This window comes from Lissotriton helveticus, chromosome 1_2 (genome assembly GCF_964261635.1).
Source record: "Lissotriton helveticus chromosome 1_2, aLisHel1.1, whole genome shotgun sequence".
Lineage (NCBI taxonomy): Eukaryota > Metazoa > Chordata > Amphibia > Caudata > Salamandridae > Lissotriton > Lissotriton helveticus.
Window position 1 is genome coordinate 365,774,617 of NC_136058.1, and position 18,746 is coordinate 365,793,362.

Genomic DNA, 18,746 nt, shown 5'->3' on the forward strand with positions numbered 1-18,746 from the left:
CAATAGTATAAAATAATACTGTAAAAACATTGATATGGTTTCTGAGCCATATGATGTTTAAAATGATTAAAATATATTTACATACACATATACATTTGACTAAACGTACTCAACTGGTGTTTCTAAATACGCCTACCCCGTGTACCTGACCTAAGTCTAATGCGTGGGCGGGAATAGAAAGTTACAGTTTAAGTTAAGTTTGTTTTTGCCAAGTGAATAACTAAAGAATTCTCTGTGAGGGGTTATTCAGTTCTGTACCTGGAAGTTAGGATGAATGAGGAATGGTATCTCTTTCTCTGCTCTCGATATTCCAGGCTGCCTGCGAGGGCTGCCCGAAAGCGCCGGTGCTGGGTCTCTCGGCTTGAGATAGCAGCGCGTCAGGAAGGCGGGGCTGCTGCCAGCGGGGTCTGCTTCTGCTCTCGGCTTCGGCAAGTATGGCTGCTCCGTCTTGTCACCACGCGTGTGTTTGCATAGGGCAAGGTCGGCAATATTTATACCTTAAAGGTGCCGAGATTGACGTAAGGATGGACATAGATACGTCAATAAAGATGTCATACGACTTGCTCGTTAGCACATTCTTTACTAAAGTTCTCTGTGAAATCAAAACAACGGCCGCACGGATTTTCCAGGTTGTCATAGGTTTGATTTGTTATGAGAACGTCGTATGCCTTATCAGGGGCTGGAGGAATGTCGCTTGTCTAATTAGATCTCAAGCGTTATGACCTAATCAGATAACACGTTCCTGTGCCGTAGTGTGACTGCGTCAGATAACGGTATCTGCATCATTGGGGTTTTCTTGCCTCATGGGCTGACTGTTAGTTAACTTGATAGTTAGTTTAACCAGAATAGGGTCAGGAATAGGGGGACTGATTCAGAACCTATAGAAATACACGACAACATTAACAAACGTACTCCGTAAATCACGAGTATCTTTGAAGTATGCAGGTAAGTTTTTACCAGTGGTTGTTGGTACAGATCAATGCACGCCGATAGTCTCTCTCCGTGGGGGGGAATCCTATTCCCGAAATGATTGGTCTGCCCGGCAGGAAGCCTTGTCCCTTGTGAATTGTGGGCAAGGTGTAAATGCAAGGACATGTAGGTTTGCTATTAAGCAGATAACTAAATTCCAAGTCTGAATTGAGACAAAGGTCTCTCCAGCATTTAAGTTTGTCTTCCACTTTTCTGTTGGCTTCCCTCAATGGATTGCCTTCCATTTTGGAGTATGCTGTCTTCTCAGAAAGTTGTTGGTCAATTTCACCCAAATATTCATACTTGTACATGAGCAGCACGTCCCCCCCCCCTTTGTCGGCATCTCTGAGGACTAAAGACTTGTCATTTCTTAGGGTATCAAGTACTTCTCTTTCCTCCATCGTGAAGTTGTGTCTAACAACCTTGGTTTTTAGTAAGTATTTGTCCTCCAATTTGTATAGTTCTTGATTAACCATCAGTGAGAATGTATCTATTTAATTGTGTCCGGGTATGCAGGGAGTACATTTAGATCCAATTTTCAGTCCACTTTCACCTTCGAGGTATGTGTCTATATCGAGATTTGCCAAGTGTGTCTGTGTGGGAGGAGGGGGACTCGTCTTGGTCCTCCAGGGATAGCAACAGTTGTAGACCCCTGATATCCCCAATGGTGGTGCTGTTATGACCCATCAGAAGTTGCTCTGTGTGGTTGTTTGCACTGAATTTTTTTTAAATACAATTTTAGATTTCTTCATTTTAAAACCATTTACGTGTAATGAAGTGAAATTTGGTAAAGAACTTGGACGGAAACCCAGGTCTTTGCTAAATAACTATTTCTGCATCATCCACTTTTGGTAGGTTTACAATATTGATATTATCCGCCTTCTTATTACTGTTAAGCCGATTTTCATTACTTTTCATTCCTAGCAGCGACACGCTCCCTTTCCCTTATTCTTGTATCTATTTCCTGATTTTCCCCTCCAATTTTTTTTTTTTGGGGGGGGGGGGGGCAGTTTCTCTTCTGTATTGCTGCTTTTTCCAGTTGCAGAACCTCTGCAGTTATAAAAACAAGCATTTGCAACGCAATAGGTCTCGCATTTACGCAAGACCTATTGCATTGGAAATGGTTGGCATCACGGACAACGGGAGGAAGGGCGAGCGGGGGTGGGTAGAAGGCACACAGAAAGGGAGGGAGGGCAAGTGGAGGGGGAGAAGGCACAGACAACGGGAGGGAGGGCGGGGAAAAGGCACGGACAATGGGTGGGTGGAGAGTGTGGGGGAAGAAGGTACGGACAGCGGGAGGGATGTCGGGCGGGGGCAAAAGGCACGGACAACAGGGGAGAGAGAGCGGGGGGGTAAAGAAGGCACCAAAGCTTGTCGTGCCTGTAGTAGGAGAACCTCATTAAAGAAAATAGTGCTTACAGTCTAAATAACACGTGTGACAACCGAAGTTAAGGGGCCAGTCGCCATGGGAGGTGACAAATGAAGAGGAGATGGTACTAAGCAGGGACTAACAAGCTCGTTTACGAATCAGAAGCCAGCATCTAGACAGACAATGACACAAGCCAATGGCAAATATGGGCGAAGAGTAGGTGGGGCGTCTATTTGCTACTCTACCACAACAAGTCTCGCTGGGCATGCGCGCTAGCTCTAGGCTCGACCTACAAATTTAAAGGGGGTCAGGAGATGTGGAAGTTGTCGGTACCTCTGATGTAGTGTGCTCCTCACTTGTTACACTGCTGACTCTTGAGATGTCGGATTCTATTGTTGATGCGTCGTGTGTATTATACCTTCTGGTGCCACTGTGGGTTTGTGTGTTTTAATGTTTCCAAACTTTCTGGCAAATAAACTTTACCATTCATACAGTCTTTCATCCCTTCTGATTTTCTGCATATTTTTGTCCCTAATATAGAGTTGATGTTTATTTATTACCTCCTTAAGAATATAATCATCTTTATCCGTGGCTTCCGGTAAATTCAGATCTCATTTCATTCTCTGTTACAATATTGGGTATCAGTTTGTTTCTTTTCATTTGTGCGTCCTTAATTAATATATCCACCATTGCTATGGATGAGGTCAGCAGTAGCTCTTCCCATCTGGCATAGCCACCATGCGTTAGGTCTTAGTCACACTCACTCTTTCCTTCTACCTTGCCTCTGTCTTGGCATCTCGTTCCTCAGCCAACCCCCGAGGCCCGCTTCACTTCCGTGCTAGCACCACACCCTCCCCCTCGCTGATATGGGGAGGTACCACAGGGCTCTGCCCGTTCCTGTGAGGGTGGGTAGGTACCACGGGGCTCTGCCGGCTCCTGAGAGGGCGGGGAGGTACCACGGGGCTCTGCCGGCTCCTGAGAGGGCGGGGCGGTACCACGTGGCTCTGCCGGCTCCTGGGAGAACGGGGAGGTACCACAGGGCTCTGCACCCTCCTGAGAGGGCGGGGAGGTACCACGGGGCACTGCCCGCTCCTGAGAGGGAGGGGAGATACCACGGTGCTCTGCCGACTCCTGAGAGGGCGGGGAGGTACCACTGAACTCCGCCGCCCGCCCCTTTGAGGGGCGGGGAGGTACCACGGGGCTCTGCCCCCTCCTGAAAGGGCGGGGAGGTGCCATGGGGCCTCGCCCCCTCCTGAGAGGGCGGGGAGGTACCACGGGGCTCTGCACCCTCCTGAGAGGGCGGGGAGGTACCACGGGGCTCTGCCGGCTCCTGTGAGGGCGGGGAGGTACCACGGGGCTCTGCCCCCTCCTGTGAGGGCGGGGAGGTACCACGGGGCTCTGCCCCCTCCTGTGAGGGCGGTGAGGTACCACGGGGCTCTGCCCCCTCCTGTGAGGGCGGGGAGGTGCCATGGGGCTCTGCCCCCTCCTGAGAGGGCGGGGAGGTACCACGGGGCTCTGCACCCTCCTGAGAGGGCGGGGAGGTACCACGGGGCTCTGCCGGCTCCTGTGAGGGCGGGGAGGTACCACGGGGCTCTGCCTGTTCCTGTGAGGGCGGGGAGGTACCACGGGGCTCTGCCCCCTCCTGTGAGGGCGGGGAGGTACCACGGGGCTCTGCCCCCTCCTGTGAGGGCGGGGAGGTACCACGGGGCTCTGCCCCCTCCTGTGAGGGCGGGGAGGTACCACGGGGCTCTGCCCCCTCCTGTGAGGGCGGGGAGGTACCACGGGGCTCTGCCCCCTCCTGAGAGGATGTGGAGGTACCACGGGGCTCTGCCTGCTCTCCTGTGAGGGTGGGGCGGTACCACAGGGCTCTGCCCACTCCTGAGACAGGTGATACCTCAGGGCTCAGCCTTGTCTGCTGGGATCTTGGGTGGGCTGCTAATGGCTCTCTTCTCTCTTTGCAAGAGGGTAGTTTCTCTGGGACTGCGTAGATGACGTAGGCCTCTGCCTCTTTTCTTGAGTTAGTAAAGCGTCATTAGGTTCTTTTTCCTATACTGGGAGGATGGGCAGGTGCCAGGAGGCTGCTTCTAGCCTCCTGAGAGGAGAGGTGGTGCCAATGCTCTGGCTGCTCTTATAGAGCTGTGCTGGAGCCAGAGGGGTCTGCCTGAAATCCTGAATAGGCACTTACTTGTGGGGTGCCTCCTCTACTCATGGTAGAGTGGTCTGCCTGCTCAGCTGGGTTGGTAAGTTGGTGCTTGAGGGATTGTCTGTGATGCTGGAGGGCTCTGTAGGTAGGTGACTGCTTCTCAGAGGAGGAGTTGTTGACCCATGAAGTCCTTCAGCAGTTCTTCCTGGCTGTATCTCTGGTCGTGATCCTGGTTGTTTTTGCATGGTGGCCTCATGTATCTCTCTTCTTGTGTCTCCGCAGATGGTCCGAGTCTCCTGGCTCTTCCTCTTCTCCAAGTTTATTGAGCTCATGGACACGGTAAGTGTCGCTTTCCTCCAGCCTGTGCTTCAACGAGAGGTAGATGCTGCCCTTGGTAGGACTGGTGGGGGGCGTGGAGAGGGTAGAGCCTCTGCCTAAGGAGAGGTAGTGGCTGCTTTTCACAGGACTGGTGGGGGGCGCGGAGAGGGTGGAGGGGGAGGTAAGGGGTCTGTTTGTAATCCCTATGGAAGGTGAGCCTCTCTAGGAGAGGGTGGCACATGTGGGTGGAGTCTCTTTCAAGAGGTGATGCTCACAGCGGAAGAAAAGATGTACGCGTGGTCCCCATTTAAAGAGGTGATGCCTATGTGTTGCATTATAAGAATTGTAGGTGTACTCAAGGGCCCAACTGGAAGTTAAAGTGCACCTTTGGCCCTCCCTAGTGGAGAAAGAACACCGAAGAAGCCTCCAGCAGGTCCTCACGTGTGCACTCTGCTGTCTTCTAATGGAACCCACACGTGCCTTGGACCTTGCAAGGACAGTAAGAATGTGTCCTCTTTTTCTAGAGGTTATTGCTATGTGGATGGTGCACCTCTTGGATGTGGAGGTTACATGCATATGTTGGTTGGCTCAGGTAGTCTTCATGGTGAAGTTTATGCAAACACTTATGGTCATGAATAGTTCACCTGGGTTTAGTAGAGCAAGTTGGCCTGCGTGGTGCTGTGCGCACAGAGTTACCGGATGCATGCAGAGCTTCTGGAAGGATTAGGAGACATGCATGTTTCAAACACATGTAGATTTCAGAGGGTGTTTAGAAGTGTCCCTCCTTGGAAGAAAGTTCATTGTGTGTGACTTGGACAACTTTTACTATGTTCATCTTGTCTTGATCCCGCTTGTATCTTTTCCTTCTCAGGTCTTCTTCGTCCTTCGAAAGAAGAACAGTCAGATCACCTTCCTTCACCTCATCCATCACTCTGTCCTGCCGTGGAGTTGGTGGTGGGGGGTTAAGTTTGGCCCAGGTAAGAGGTCTGCAGGACTTTGGATGTGGTGGTAGATTCTTGCAATAAGAGTTTTTGGGTGAGTGACGTTTCGCGCATCTAAATATCTGCAAGATTTTGGTAGTGATGTCTGATTCCTGCAGAAAGAGTTTAGATTGGAGACTTCTGAGAATATTTCTAACCATGTTCCTCACCCTTTAAATGCACCAGACCGGGTCTGAAATTCTTTAAAGCAATTGCTCGTTTACATTGCCAGGTGGCATCACCTCACTCTGCGATGACCTTGCACTTCCCTGGAAGTGACAGAATGAAGGCACATACAGGCACCACCCTGGCATGCTGATGTCCGTTCCTTTCTTTCGGTGTCCCTCAACGTGGATCCAGACCTCTGCTACCAACTTTGGTTATCAGTCTACCAGTGTAATTCAGAATGAACAGCAGTGTACCATGGAAGGAATGTCTCCTTCCAAGATGACAGGTTTTAAGCTGCGCCTCAACTGCAAAAATGGTTGTCAGTCACAGATCCACACCATGCGTGTCTCTGGTTTCTCAGCTCCAAGCATTACTCAGTCTTGCTATGAATGTGACCTGAAGCATCTGAAAGTGATCAGAGAGAGGGAAGCAAAGTAATATGTCGGAGAACACAAGAAGAGGTCACACTGGAAGCAGCAGTGTCATTCTTGTGCCAATTCATGGTCCCGCTCAAAGTCCACAGGTAATCTAGGGAATCCTCTCCCTATCACTGCTTGAAATAAGGGGTGAAGCTGTGCACTTTGCCCATCAAGTGCCCATTTCCTCTACGTTCTCTGACTTGAACCCATCTTGAGGCAGCCCTGAGATTCCAGGTGCTTTCTTGGCCTTGCAACAGATTGAGACCTATAAGGAGGCCATGCTGCAAATGGTTAGGGTGATGCCGGCTCCCTCCTGAGCACCTTCTCAGTCCCATGGATCCGCAGGTGCGTCAGTCATACTTCTGCCGCTGGGTCCTTCCCTGGCGCTGACTGATCCCACTGGGCCTCCTCCTGGCTCTCCATTTTTGCTGGACCATAGCTTCTCCTTGACCCAACGGCCCACTCTGGTGCTGACTATGCAGACGCAGATACAGACTCCAGCGGTGCCTGTGCCATATCTGATTCCGATGCAAATCTCCAGCTCTGACCCAATATCACACTACGAAATCACCAAGGCACAGCCTACAATTTTTAGAATGTGATCTTAATTCTCTCCCAACCCACCAATATTGTAGGGGCTGTGACACTATATTTGACCCGGATTTAAATGCAATTCAGGGGCTTCGACATATCCCTCAGAATGACTATAAGGAGGTGGACAGTTTATTGCTCTTTCATTGCACTGATGCTAGACTGTGCCTAGACCAACAAGTGGGCTGGATACCTCTTCAGAAAGTGAGCTGGAGTCCTCGCCACGCCCACCTGCCGAGGATAGGGAGTCTTCCACAGTGGTGGTCCACAGAGCAGCAGAAGTCCTAGATTGTGGCGACCAAATCTAGCCTTCTGATTGAAAATCTTCAACTTGGGCCGCCTCATCAGAATTCCTATTCCCTTCAGTGAGGCTCCTACAGTGACTGTTGACCAACACGCAGACGAAGCCATGCTCCGCTTCCCCCAGTTAGTCCACCGTGGCTAGGCAGCAAAAGCAAGCGCCTGGTGATTAACCCTTGTTAACCCAATGCCCGACTCAGGAAGCGAATGCTTTCCCCTCTGCTTAACCGAGAGGAAATCAAAATGCATTGATACACTTGGAAAAAAGGTATTCTTATTGACTCATCTACCCCTTTGCGGAATACGGTCTTTTTCTTGGGCTGTTACTGGCATGCTCCCTGGGACAGACTCTTTTGAAAGAAGGCCAACTCACTGCTAGAAAGTTTTAAGAACAGCTGAGTTACAGCCGGCTCACTAGGGTTGCCTTCACCGTCCGCCAATTCCTCCAACTATATTGGAAGCTCACGAACTATTCGCAGACCCTAGCAGACACACAACCCCTCAGCTAGCTCGTCAGCTGACTCAAGCCACTTATGGCTCAAGGCAGTGTTGTGGCAGCAGGAGCCGTGCACACCACCAAGGACAGCCATCCTCTACCTTCACCTCCCCTTCTGCAGCGGATGCTCAGATTTTCCCCCTCCAGGATCACACTCCGCGAGTATCTGGCAGGGTCTGATATTTTTTCTATCACATCAGATTGTCACATATTAAAGATCATCCAAAGGGCTGTGCCCTACTTTCCATGCCATAACCTACCCACATCCCCCCTGGACCAACACAAAAGTTTCATCAAATCCATCAGTCCTCTTTATGCAGGAGGTAAACTGACTTTTGGCCAAAGGAGCCATTGAAGGGGTAGCTCAGTCTGATACCTCTGCTACTTTCTAGTGCCTAAGGACTGAGAGCTCAGACCCTTTCTAGATTTCTGACCTCTAATCCATTCTTGTGGAAGAAACCAATCCAAATGCTTGCTCTGGCTCATGTTCCTTCTGCTCAGACCCAGAAGGATGGATGGTATCCTTGACCTTGTAGGGCGCTTCTATTCATGCACCTGTCCTGCAGATCCACACGCTCTACCTGTGCTTCATGGTGGGGTGGGAACACTTAAAATTTACAGGCCTTTTGGCATCACCTTGGCCCTTCGGATGTTAACGGAAGTGATGGTAGGGGTTGCGGCCCATCTTCGCAGGTTGAGGATACAGGTATTCATGTACCTCAATGACTGGCATCTCAAGGTGGGGTTGACTCAGTCAAGAACAACCATCGAAAGATGGTTGCCCTTTTGTTATCCCCGAGGTTTTCCATCCGCGAACCACAGTCCCCCCCCACCTGTGCAGAGGGTCCCCTTTATAGGTGCTGTCCTGGACACTCTGGCGGTCAAAACCTTTCTACCTCCATAGTAAGCCTGGGACATTCAGGATATGATCCTGATGTTTCGGGCTCAATCTAGCAATTTAGTGAGAATGGTGCCTTTACTGCTTAGGCTCCTAGCCCGTGCATCCTCTTCGTCCTGTGTGCCAGATGGCATATGTGGACCCTGCAGTGGTACCTCCTTTTCAGTTTGGTGCAGCACCAGGGCCATCTCTCTGACACTACCTGCTTCTCAGAGGAGACAACCCTGGACCTCTAGTGGTGGCAAGAGGTAGGCTTTTCATCTAAGGTCACAAAAGTGATAAACCCCCTGTTTTTGAGTTTGGAGGTCACTCCTGGGATGATGAAGTTCTAAAAAAAAATATATAATACATGGAATAAGTTTGAGTGCAATGGAGAATGACAGTGGCAAGCCTTAGTAGTGTCGTATGAGGCTTTTCTTCAAAGGTTTTTACAACCTAGAATTTTTGGTACGTTTGTAATTGTACGGTATCGAGGAAGACTATGCGGTGCGAGATGACTGCGCTCATTTATAACTAAGGGGGATTTCCAATGCCACAGAAGCTTGACGCAAAGTACATATCAATATACTGAATTCATTGAAATATATGGAGAAGAATCACTAACACATAGTGAGGTGGCCATCCCCTCGCGACTATTGGATGATTGGACAACACATCTTAGGAACGACCTAAAACCGTTAAAAACTGACCTGATAATCAATATAGGAAGACCAATCACAAGTTACTGCCCCCCAGTGAATACTTTATTATTGGGAGAAATGATTGGAGGAATAATCGGTATATTCAGAATCACCACTTTGTTGCCCTGAAGAAGTCCTCTTGGACGAAACGCATTGGCTAAGATTTGTCTAAAGAATAAAGAACTTTTAAAAGTCCTGCTTAACGGATTTCACATTTCGTTATATTTGTTTGCCATTTACCTTTTGTGGGGAGTGCTGGATCATTGTGGCTACGATTTAAATTGTGGGTATATACCCTTAGAATCTTGGGTGTATTGAGCTTCAGGTCCTTGGCACCCAGACTTTAAAAGTACGAAAGACCATACAACAGATAAGTGCAGTCACTATTGCCCTATACCCTGGATTTTCCGTTGTTGTTTCTGTAATTGTGAACACACACCACATGGCCTTTAGAAAGATACTTTTCTTCTTCACCCACTGTGCAACCAGCATTGATCAGTTATTACATTTCAGTGATCAAACCAGATCTCGTATTTAACTGCAGTTGCCCCACTCAGTTCACCTTCTCAGTTTGCTTGTGCTCCTGTGCACTGAAGTCTGAAGCATCTTTGAATCCGCCCAGGTTTTATCTTCTGCCATTTAAGGAGTCTGCCTCACTGCGAAACCATGTGCGGTGTGCCATCTTGCCCTTTAATGTTAAGTAGACGGTGTAAACACCTGGAGTTTTTAGTGGCCATATTTTCACGCGAAATGTCAGTGACAGTTTGGGCTTAAGGTACTGTTGGCACTGTGCAGTTTCAGAGGAAGTGTCTGCAAACGGCTGTGACTTTAGCAGTGGGTGACCCCTGTAGCCTTATCAGGTTATTACTGTATCTGTTAGCCTGTTCCCTGCATTGTATTCCTATTGTAGTCCCTCACTATCCTGGGGCACACTTGTACCTTCTGTTCCGGCATGATTGCAGTACCATGGTGGTCTTCAATAGTATTGGGTCACTCTGGCAGGTCTTGAGTGATGTTGGGGCGTGGACAGGATTTTAATTTGGTTGAGGCTTCATTGTTCATACCGTTCAAGTTCCTCTGATCTCTTCTTTTTTTTTTTCCCTTGCAGGTGGCATGGGCTCCTTCCACGCCATGATTAACTCTCTGGTCCACGTCATCATGTACTTCTACTATGGTCTGTCCGCCGCCGGGCCCTCCTTCCAGAAATTCTTGTGGTGGAAGAAGCACATGACCGCCATCCAGCTGGTGAGTAAGAGCTCCCTCTTCGAATCATGTCCCTCTCCTCTAGTAAAGGTATGTGGCTCTAGAAAATGCCAGCGTAGAAACAGGATTCACCGCCTTCTTGGTACAACTTCTTTATTCTTAGCCAAACTACAAACACAAAATAGTTACGATGAACATTTTCCTGGTAGATGCCTTTTTAAATATTTAAATTAGCACAACACAGAAGAAATACCTCCACTTTACCATTGTTGAGCAGAAATACCACAAAACTGCTTCCCTCTGACATCCGTATCTACCCTATGGTTTCAAGAAGTTCCTATTGATGGTTGGCCTGCCATGCAAATCTACCCCAACATAGACGACACGCTTCTAGGAGTTTGTGCTTTGGAAAGGTCACTTAGGCAGTAACTGATGCCGCTTTCTCAACAGTCAGAAGAAGTCCTACATAATTTAATTGCCAGCCGATGGCTTCCTGAGAGTTCTTAAACTCACTCCCAGACATTGGTGCCTCTGCCCATCAGGGTGCTGACTTCTTATTGGCCACAAGGGTCCCCGGGACACGTGGTGTTCTGTTGGTCAGCCTAAATATATGCCCTGCCCCCTGAAGGAATGTCTTGCAACCAGTGGACACAAACATGGTACTGGTGAGAAAGTGGGGACTGGTCTATTTGCTCCAAGCATCTACATAGTAGAGATCTCTTTCCATCTCTGATTACTCCCTACAAGTTTGAATACAGGAAAAAGCTGAAAACCTGGATCGTTCAGAAGTATCTCTGAAATATGTTCTTGAAAGTAGGTGGGCGTAGTTCGCAAAGTAGCACTACGAGTAGTGCACTTTGTGCTACGCGTAGCAGTACCCGTACTGCGTAGTACCCTGTTCGCACTGTGCAAGATGCCGTTTTCAATGATTGCACAGTGCGGACAAGCATCCGGCACTGTGCAATCATTGAAAACGGCATCTTGCACAGTGCGAGCTGTAGTTTTCTGCCGCTGTTGTAGATTTTTACTCGAGCGGCAGCTTTCTCAACGCGGACTGGTAGTTTCTCACCGCAAGCGGTCGCGAGCATACGCCACCACTCGCAATGGGAAGCCTGACCTCGCGTTGAGAATCTTGCCGGGAGGTTTATTTTCCACGCTCGCGATCGGCAACTTAATGTTGCTGATCGTGAACGAGGAAAAAGTCTCGCCGGGATGTCATTTTGCTTGCTCTCAGTCGCCAACTTGACATTGAGGACCGCAAGTTAGCAAAAAATGACCGCTGCACTATGCTATGCTACGTGTGTTTTCACTGTGCTACGTGCAGTTCGCGTAGGGCGAAGTAGCGCAAACTTCACAAATTATGCGAGCGTAGCGTAGTACTTTGCCCAGGGTTACTTGAAAGATTAGTTCTCCACAGGTCAAAACATTTTACAGTTCCTTTTAAATAGTGATCCTTCACACTCCCCTCCCCCCTCATCTCCCTCACCCCCTGAGGTTGCTTCATCTGGAACACACAGGCTATTCCAAACTATCAGAGTTACAAGAAGACGTCCGGTCCCATGGCTTGGTTCAAAACCACAGTGGCGTGTCCAATCCTTGCCATTTTGTGTCACTGGAGGAGCTTGGAGTTGTGCTCTCAATGGTTAACTCAATTATTGAAACTATGAACAAATTGGATTCAAAAGCACTTCATAAAGGTTTATTTATTTATTTGGGAAGGTTGCACCGTTGCATGCCCACAGATTCCGTGAGCTGAATTTGCGATGCACAGGGTTGATGCCATTTTTAATGAAACGAGGCAAGGTTGTGCTTGAATTGTACCCCTCCCTGTAAGCGCTGTCGGGCTTGCATTTATGTTTCTATAATCTTCATTGCGGTGACATACTCAAATCTATACATCCTCTACTATCTATTTAGCAAACAAGAGGAATAGCAAAACCTACACCTAAAATTTGATAGCTTTGTATCCTTTAAGAAATTAACATTTCTTGAAAGCAAACTGGTACTTTATACTAAAATCTCCCATGTGAGTAAGGCACAAGACCGCTGAAGTAGGAGGAGGGAGTTGCGGGTGACTGACACATTAACCCATGCATTTAAAATGACATTGTAAAAAAAAAAAAAAACTGTTCCCAACCCAGATCCCCTGGTCTATAGAAGAATGGAACTCCATTTCCCACAAAAAGGGATATGAAATTGAAAATCTCCAAACCACCTTAGAGCTTCTTGCACCTGTTCTTGGCTGTCTGTTGCCCTTACTTCCGGCTGTCTGTTGCCCTTACTCCCGGCTGTCTGTTGCCCTTACTCCCGGCTGTCTGTTGCCCTTACTCCCGGCTGTCTGTTGCCCTTACTCCCGGCTGTCTGTTGCCCTTACTCCCGGCTGTCTGTTGCCCTTACTCCCGGCTGTCTGTTGCCCTTACCTCCCGCCTCTGAGTTGCCCTTACCTCCCCCCTGTGAGTTGCCCGGCTGTGAGTTGCCCTTACCTCCCGGCTGTGAGTTGCCCTTACCTCCCGGCTGTGAGTTGCCCTTACCTCCCGGCTGTGAGTTGCCCTTACCTCCCGGCCGTTTCCTCCAATCATTCCTGGTGCTGTCTTCCTCGTGCATCCAGTTCTGGTCACCTCTTGCAGTGTTTCTTGTTTTTGCTCTTCTGACAATTGTTTCTGCTTTGTTTCCAGATCCAATTCGTTCTGGTTTCCATCCATATTACCCAGTATTACTTCATGGACAGCTGCGGGTACCAGTTCCCAATCTTCATCCACCTCATCTGGATCTATGGCACCTTCTTCTTCGTTCTGTTCTCCAACTTCTGGTACCAGGCATACACCAAGGGCAGGCGGCTACCCAAGGGGGCACAACCATCCAGCCTGGCAGCTCCACGTCAGAAGGGTGAAGGAGCCAGGAACGGCAGTGTACATGAAAACGGTGTGGCTCAAAATGGAAAAGTCAAAGCGAACTGAAGTCTGGGGCATTTCTCCGCCAGATACAAGACGAAGGATGCAGCCTTTACCCAAAATTCTAAAAATGCAAAAACCCAGGTGCGAGACATTCGGTCTAAACTGTCATACCAGCCACCGACCGCTACTGGGACCATCACCAGCCAACTGAAGTGCCTCAGACTGTTGTGTGTCAACTATCCAGCAGTGCCAACGCCTGTCCTTTCTGTTCGTTAACACCGGTTCTTATGTTAGAGAGCCAATCCCAGTGCAGCCCGACCTGGCCCAGGCTCTTAGCTGCCTTGCACGGCCCATCACCGGCTCTTAACCTAGTTTTGAAGAGCAGGTTCTAGTTCCGCTCTGTTTCCCTAGGTCATCCATAAATCTGTTAGATTCTCTCCACTCAGCACATCAGATCCTCCCGGTCACAGCTGTTCATGCATCCGGACTGCTGCTTGGGGGCAGGGTGATGTTTTTGTGCCTAGGTGTTAAGATTTTCTTTGCAGACCGATCTGAGGATGGTAACCCATCTGATTAAGTCTTCATGTGTGGTGATATGCACAGCACTTGAAATCAGAATTTGTCGGGCAAGTGTTAATAAAGAATTCTCTAGCATAGGATCTTTCATAGATTCACATGGTTGAATCTATGAAAGATTCCCTTGCTGAAGGCCAGTGTTGCAGATAATGTGCTCATATGCAGCATTGAGCTGAGTGTTCTAATTTAGTTTAACCCTCTGTGTGCGATGTAGATGTACAGTTTATAAAGGCGGAAAGCTCAAAATAGTCGTGCACAGATGCCGCACCTATTGGACATTTGACAAACTGCTACGGTTTCAGTAGTGGTTCATGTTAATTCATGTTTGTTCTGGGGCATCTTCTGATGTTTGTGACATTGACCCTACTGACCTATGTAATTAGAACATTCCAAATCTCCGCCCCTCCCACACCATCTCTACATCCTCCCTGTACTGTGAAGCAGTGGATAGCCCAAGAAATTCAATAAGGACCAAAACCTCTGGAAATAGGGCTGTGATTGGTAGAATCGAGCCCTATTTTGTTTTAGGACGACAAAGAATGGTTGAGTTGAGTTCATGGTTTCTGAGAGTTGGTCATTGATTGGTGGACTGAAGAGGGTACGGTCTTTTGTTCTGTGATTGGTTTAAAAGGGTACTACTTTTCTGAAAGAAGCGCTGTGATTGGTCCATTGTTTCTGAAAGGAGGACTGTGACTGGTTGAGTTGGGGGCCAGGGTTTTTGAAAGCAGGGCCTGTCATTGATTTCATAGTCCAGCTGGGAGTAGACTGCTGAGGAGGACGAAGCGCTTGAAATACCTGAAAATGTGTCTGAAGTAACCTTGATTAATTTATGACTATATATTTCCTAATAAATGAATGGTTGTGTCGCCAGTGATGCTTAATGCAGATTAAGGTTGTAGCTGGCTGTGGTGGATTCTGAGTTTGTTTCCCCGGTGCCTTCCTGAGTCCAGAGATGTTCTACCCTGTAATGAATTGGTGAGGTTTACCAACAAGCAGTTGGCTGTCTCTCTCGCATATCGAGTGTTGCCATATGCAGTTACTCCTTCCACAGCTTTGCTGTCTTTGCGGCAGGGATAGCTCACCGGTTCCCTACAGACCATTCCACACTCTGAGATCTCTGTAGTGCCTTTGCAACCTCCCTGCTGTGTGCCTTCCAGGCTCATCTGCCTTACGTCCTTTTCCCTATCCCACACCTTGTGCCTTTCTATGACTTACTTCTTTTCGGCACGCGTCTTTCATTTGCAGTATGCATCCTGTGCCTTCCTCCTTTATCCGTCCCCCGCAGACCCATTCTAAGAAGATTGCCATGAGGTAGTTATTTTGGTGGGTGCTTTAGGGTTAAGTGGCCATCCTTGAAACGGATTCTCATTTGCTAGTGGTTCTTCCTTTAGCCTGGTCTTGTCCACGGATGGCTGTGGTGCCCTGGCCTTCCATGGGTAGCCATTAGCAGCTCCAGGATTTTTGGAAGCCTTCAGAATTGACATTGCTCAAAGTCGGAAGTATCAGCCAGACTCCCTTTAAGGCGAACCCCGCTCCGGGATTGTCACGAGGATGCTTGAGAGTATTTTGATACCTCTCAGTAGCCGGGGTAAAGAAGATTTGTGCGATGGACAGGAAGTGACGCCTTCTGGTGAGCTGACCCATCAAAGCTGTGGGCCGTAGCTCTAGTGACCACTTCTCCAATGCTGAAGATACTCTGCTTGAGGGAAGTGATGTGGGGGAGGTGGTGTGCACTCCGGCTGAGCTGCTGAACTTGCACTCAGTGGTCCAGTAATCTGCATCGTGAAAAGCTTCTGCAAAAACCCAGAATTCGTTTTTTTGTCACCTTGTTGCCTCTAGCAAGGATCCTGGGAGAGAGCCGTAGACCTTGCCCAAGAGATCAAACCGTCCCTTTCTGTAGCAAGGAAGAGGTATGTGGGACTGTGAAGGGCAATGAGAAGAAATGTGTGTGCTTCACCGCTGTCTCTACCCTGTCATTTCGCAAATACCCCCTCGGCACAGGTTTTCTAAAGGCCTCTAGAGTTGAGGCAGCCTCTTTCCTGACTACGTTGATTTGTTGGCTGTTCTGCCCAATGGTTACGGTTAGAGTAGCTATTTTTCCTCTGCTGTTTTTTTTGCCTGGGTCATTTGTTAATGAACGGATAACCAGCAGGCTTCCTGTCTGCTTTGCTTCCAAAGATTCTTGGGCTGTAGATCTGGTTAGAGTAGCAGACCATCTGGATGCATTGTTTTTGTGTTGGGGGGTGGGGGGGTTAATGTTAGTAGAGTTGGGACCACCTCGTGTGAAGGCACTTGCCTGTAACAAGTCTCCCCAATGAGTGGGCTGCAGGGGGAAGGGGGTGGCCTGAGATAGGATAAGAATTCCCAGGACCCTGCCCAAGCAGGTCTCTCCCACCTGGTCTGACATTGCACTGAGTAGAGTTTGTAGGGTCTGTCCCTGCTCCCAGCCCAAAGATTCCAGGGGAACGCTTGAGTAACTTAAGGATGTTAATTTTTTTGTTTTGTCACAGTGCCTGCGTCGGAAGGCTACCAATGTATGTATGTATCGCTGAAATTAAACTTACATGACGATAACCATCACTGGCTCGTTTTTCTGACTGATACAGCAGTGCGCTTATGGGAAATCTCTGCTTGGAATTAATGTTTTATAATGAACCAATGCAATAGTATGTTGCAAGGCTGAAGGAAAGAGTGGTTTATGTTGCTGGTCAGCTGTCTGTGGTAAGAAGCTTCACATTTGTATGGTAAGACTCACCGCCATCACCCATACACAATTACGACTCAGCCAGTTATTGGTGCGCTAGCTGTATGCCCTTGCCGCCCGGATACCTAGAGTCTGTAGTATTTGGCCAGAGGTTTATGCAGAATTCCCATGTTCGAGTCATGTGAGCTGTAGATCACATGCTTAGCATACTCCTGCACTCTAGTGTTTGGTCCGGATGTTTGCAAGTAGTTTTTCTTCAAAGAAGTCTTTCCAGTCATGAGGCAGGTGATTCCTCCTTTCGGTGATAGTGCGCATGGGCATCGACTTCTTTGTCAGATTGGTTTTTTCCACCGTCTGGGTTAGACGTGAATTGCTGCACTCCGGTTCAACACCGTTTCTCGGGTTCCCCTCGGTGCACAATACACTCACCCACAACGGTATTGTTTTCGATCGCATGTTCCCATTCGCCGCGTATCGTATTTCAGAAAATCTTTCGATCGGGTAATTCGTGGAAGGCCGTTGGGCCTACCTGCGCCGGTCCTCTTCGCTGTCGATGGAAATGACTCCATTTAAATTCTGCCCTCAGTGCCACTTGAAATACATGCGCACAGACTCAATCGAAGTGTGCAACCTGAGCTTATCTCCGGAGAACAAAGAACAGGACTGCGATGCGTATAAGGATTTCCAATCGAAGAAAACGCTTTGTGACAGTCTGGCACGACTTCGCGACATGCAGAGCCAATACACTGGTTCCATTCCAAACCTCTTCGGAGAGGATTCTGAACCAGCGACTGCAAATTCTATAGGAGCCGAGGAAGAACAAGAACATATCTCCGAATCCGGCTCTGATGGGGACGAAGACATCCCCCAAGGGCAGCGTACCGTGAGTACTGATCCTCCCTTGCCCCAAGGTTAACCTCCGCCCAAGAAGAAGGCTCATGTCCAACCCCCACCTCCGGTCTGCGGTCTGCACAGAGAACATGTTCCCGATGCCTGCCTTCCGGCACAGCACCGACACACCCAAAAACCTTCTGGCTCCGAACAGTTGTATGAAATGGAGCACCAAGCCAAAATCTTTGGAATTGAAGTCAGTCCGGCTCAGCCCTACCCCATCGATGCCGAAAACTTTGTTGGATCCAAAATCATCTGCATCCAAAACACCAGCACCGAATCCATCGCCGCCGAAACCAACTGATGTCCCGATTTAAGCAAAAGAGCAACGTTTTGATGTTCCGCCATCAAAAACGAAACAAAGACCTGAGCATTAATCCAATAACAGGACATATTACCACCAAAGTCACTCTCAAATGAAAACCTGAGGCTGAAGAAGCCTACCACATTCCTTTAAAAAAGAAAAATGTGGGTACTAATCCTTCTCCTCCTCATCCAGAACCTCCTTCCCCTGAGCTACAACCATTGCTTATTTCACCTGACTCACCACAACCATATACACCTGATGATCAGGATGATGGGGATAGGGCTGGAGACAATTATCCAACACCTACATACTCCTGGAGAGATTAAAACACTAATTTTCCCACAGGTAACGATCCTGATCTATATCCTACTAAGCCTTTTCCACCAGACGGTAGTGTAGGATATACAGAATTATTAGGTTGAACTGCTAATTACCATGGGGTTGAGTTACATACATAATCCCTTGAAGATTATGTTCGAGGCAAGGATGGTGGCCTGCCGACATGTTCCCTCCCACACAGTCCTCTAAGTGGGCTAAGAACCTGGGAGTTAAAATTGACAACGAGCTTTCGCTCAAATCCCAGGTTTCCACTCTTACGGGAACATGCTTTGGGATTCTCAGAATGTTGCGCAAGTTTTTTCCCCTTCTTTCGGAGCAACATCGGAGGATCACTGTTCAGGCCCTTATAGGGTCCAGATTGGACTATGCCAATGTCCTATATCTGGGCTTGCCTGAATATCTCCTCCAACGTCTGCAGGTCACCCAGAACGCTGCTGCGCGTGCCATTTTTGGCCTTCATCGCCGCACTAGCGCCTCTAATCTCCTTGTATCCCTCCACTG

General features: G+C 48.6%; 1 protein-coding gene across 2 annotated transcripts in view; it reads left to right on the top strand.

Annotated features, from left to right (window-relative positions):
- The window catches only part of ELOVL1 (ELOVL fatty acid elongase 1), a 185,697-nt gene extending 169,113 nt beyond the window's left edge, over positions 1–16,584 (top strand). For both annotated transcript variants that reach the window (XM_078672306.1, XM_078672313.1), the window contains 4 exons: positions 4,764–4,820; positions 5,671–5,776; positions 10,440–10,576; positions 13,210–16,584. In XM_078672306.1, coding sequence (XP_078528432.1) covers positions 4,764–4,820; positions 5,671–5,776; positions 10,440–10,576; positions 13,210–13,491 — 582 coding nt within the window. In that variant the 3' untranslated portion in view covers positions 13,492–16,584. The remainder of the gene's footprint in view (positions 1–4,763; positions 4,821–5,670; positions 5,777–10,439; positions 10,577–13,209) is intronic.
- The last annotated feature ends 2,162 nt before the right edge of the window (positions 16,585–18,746 follow it).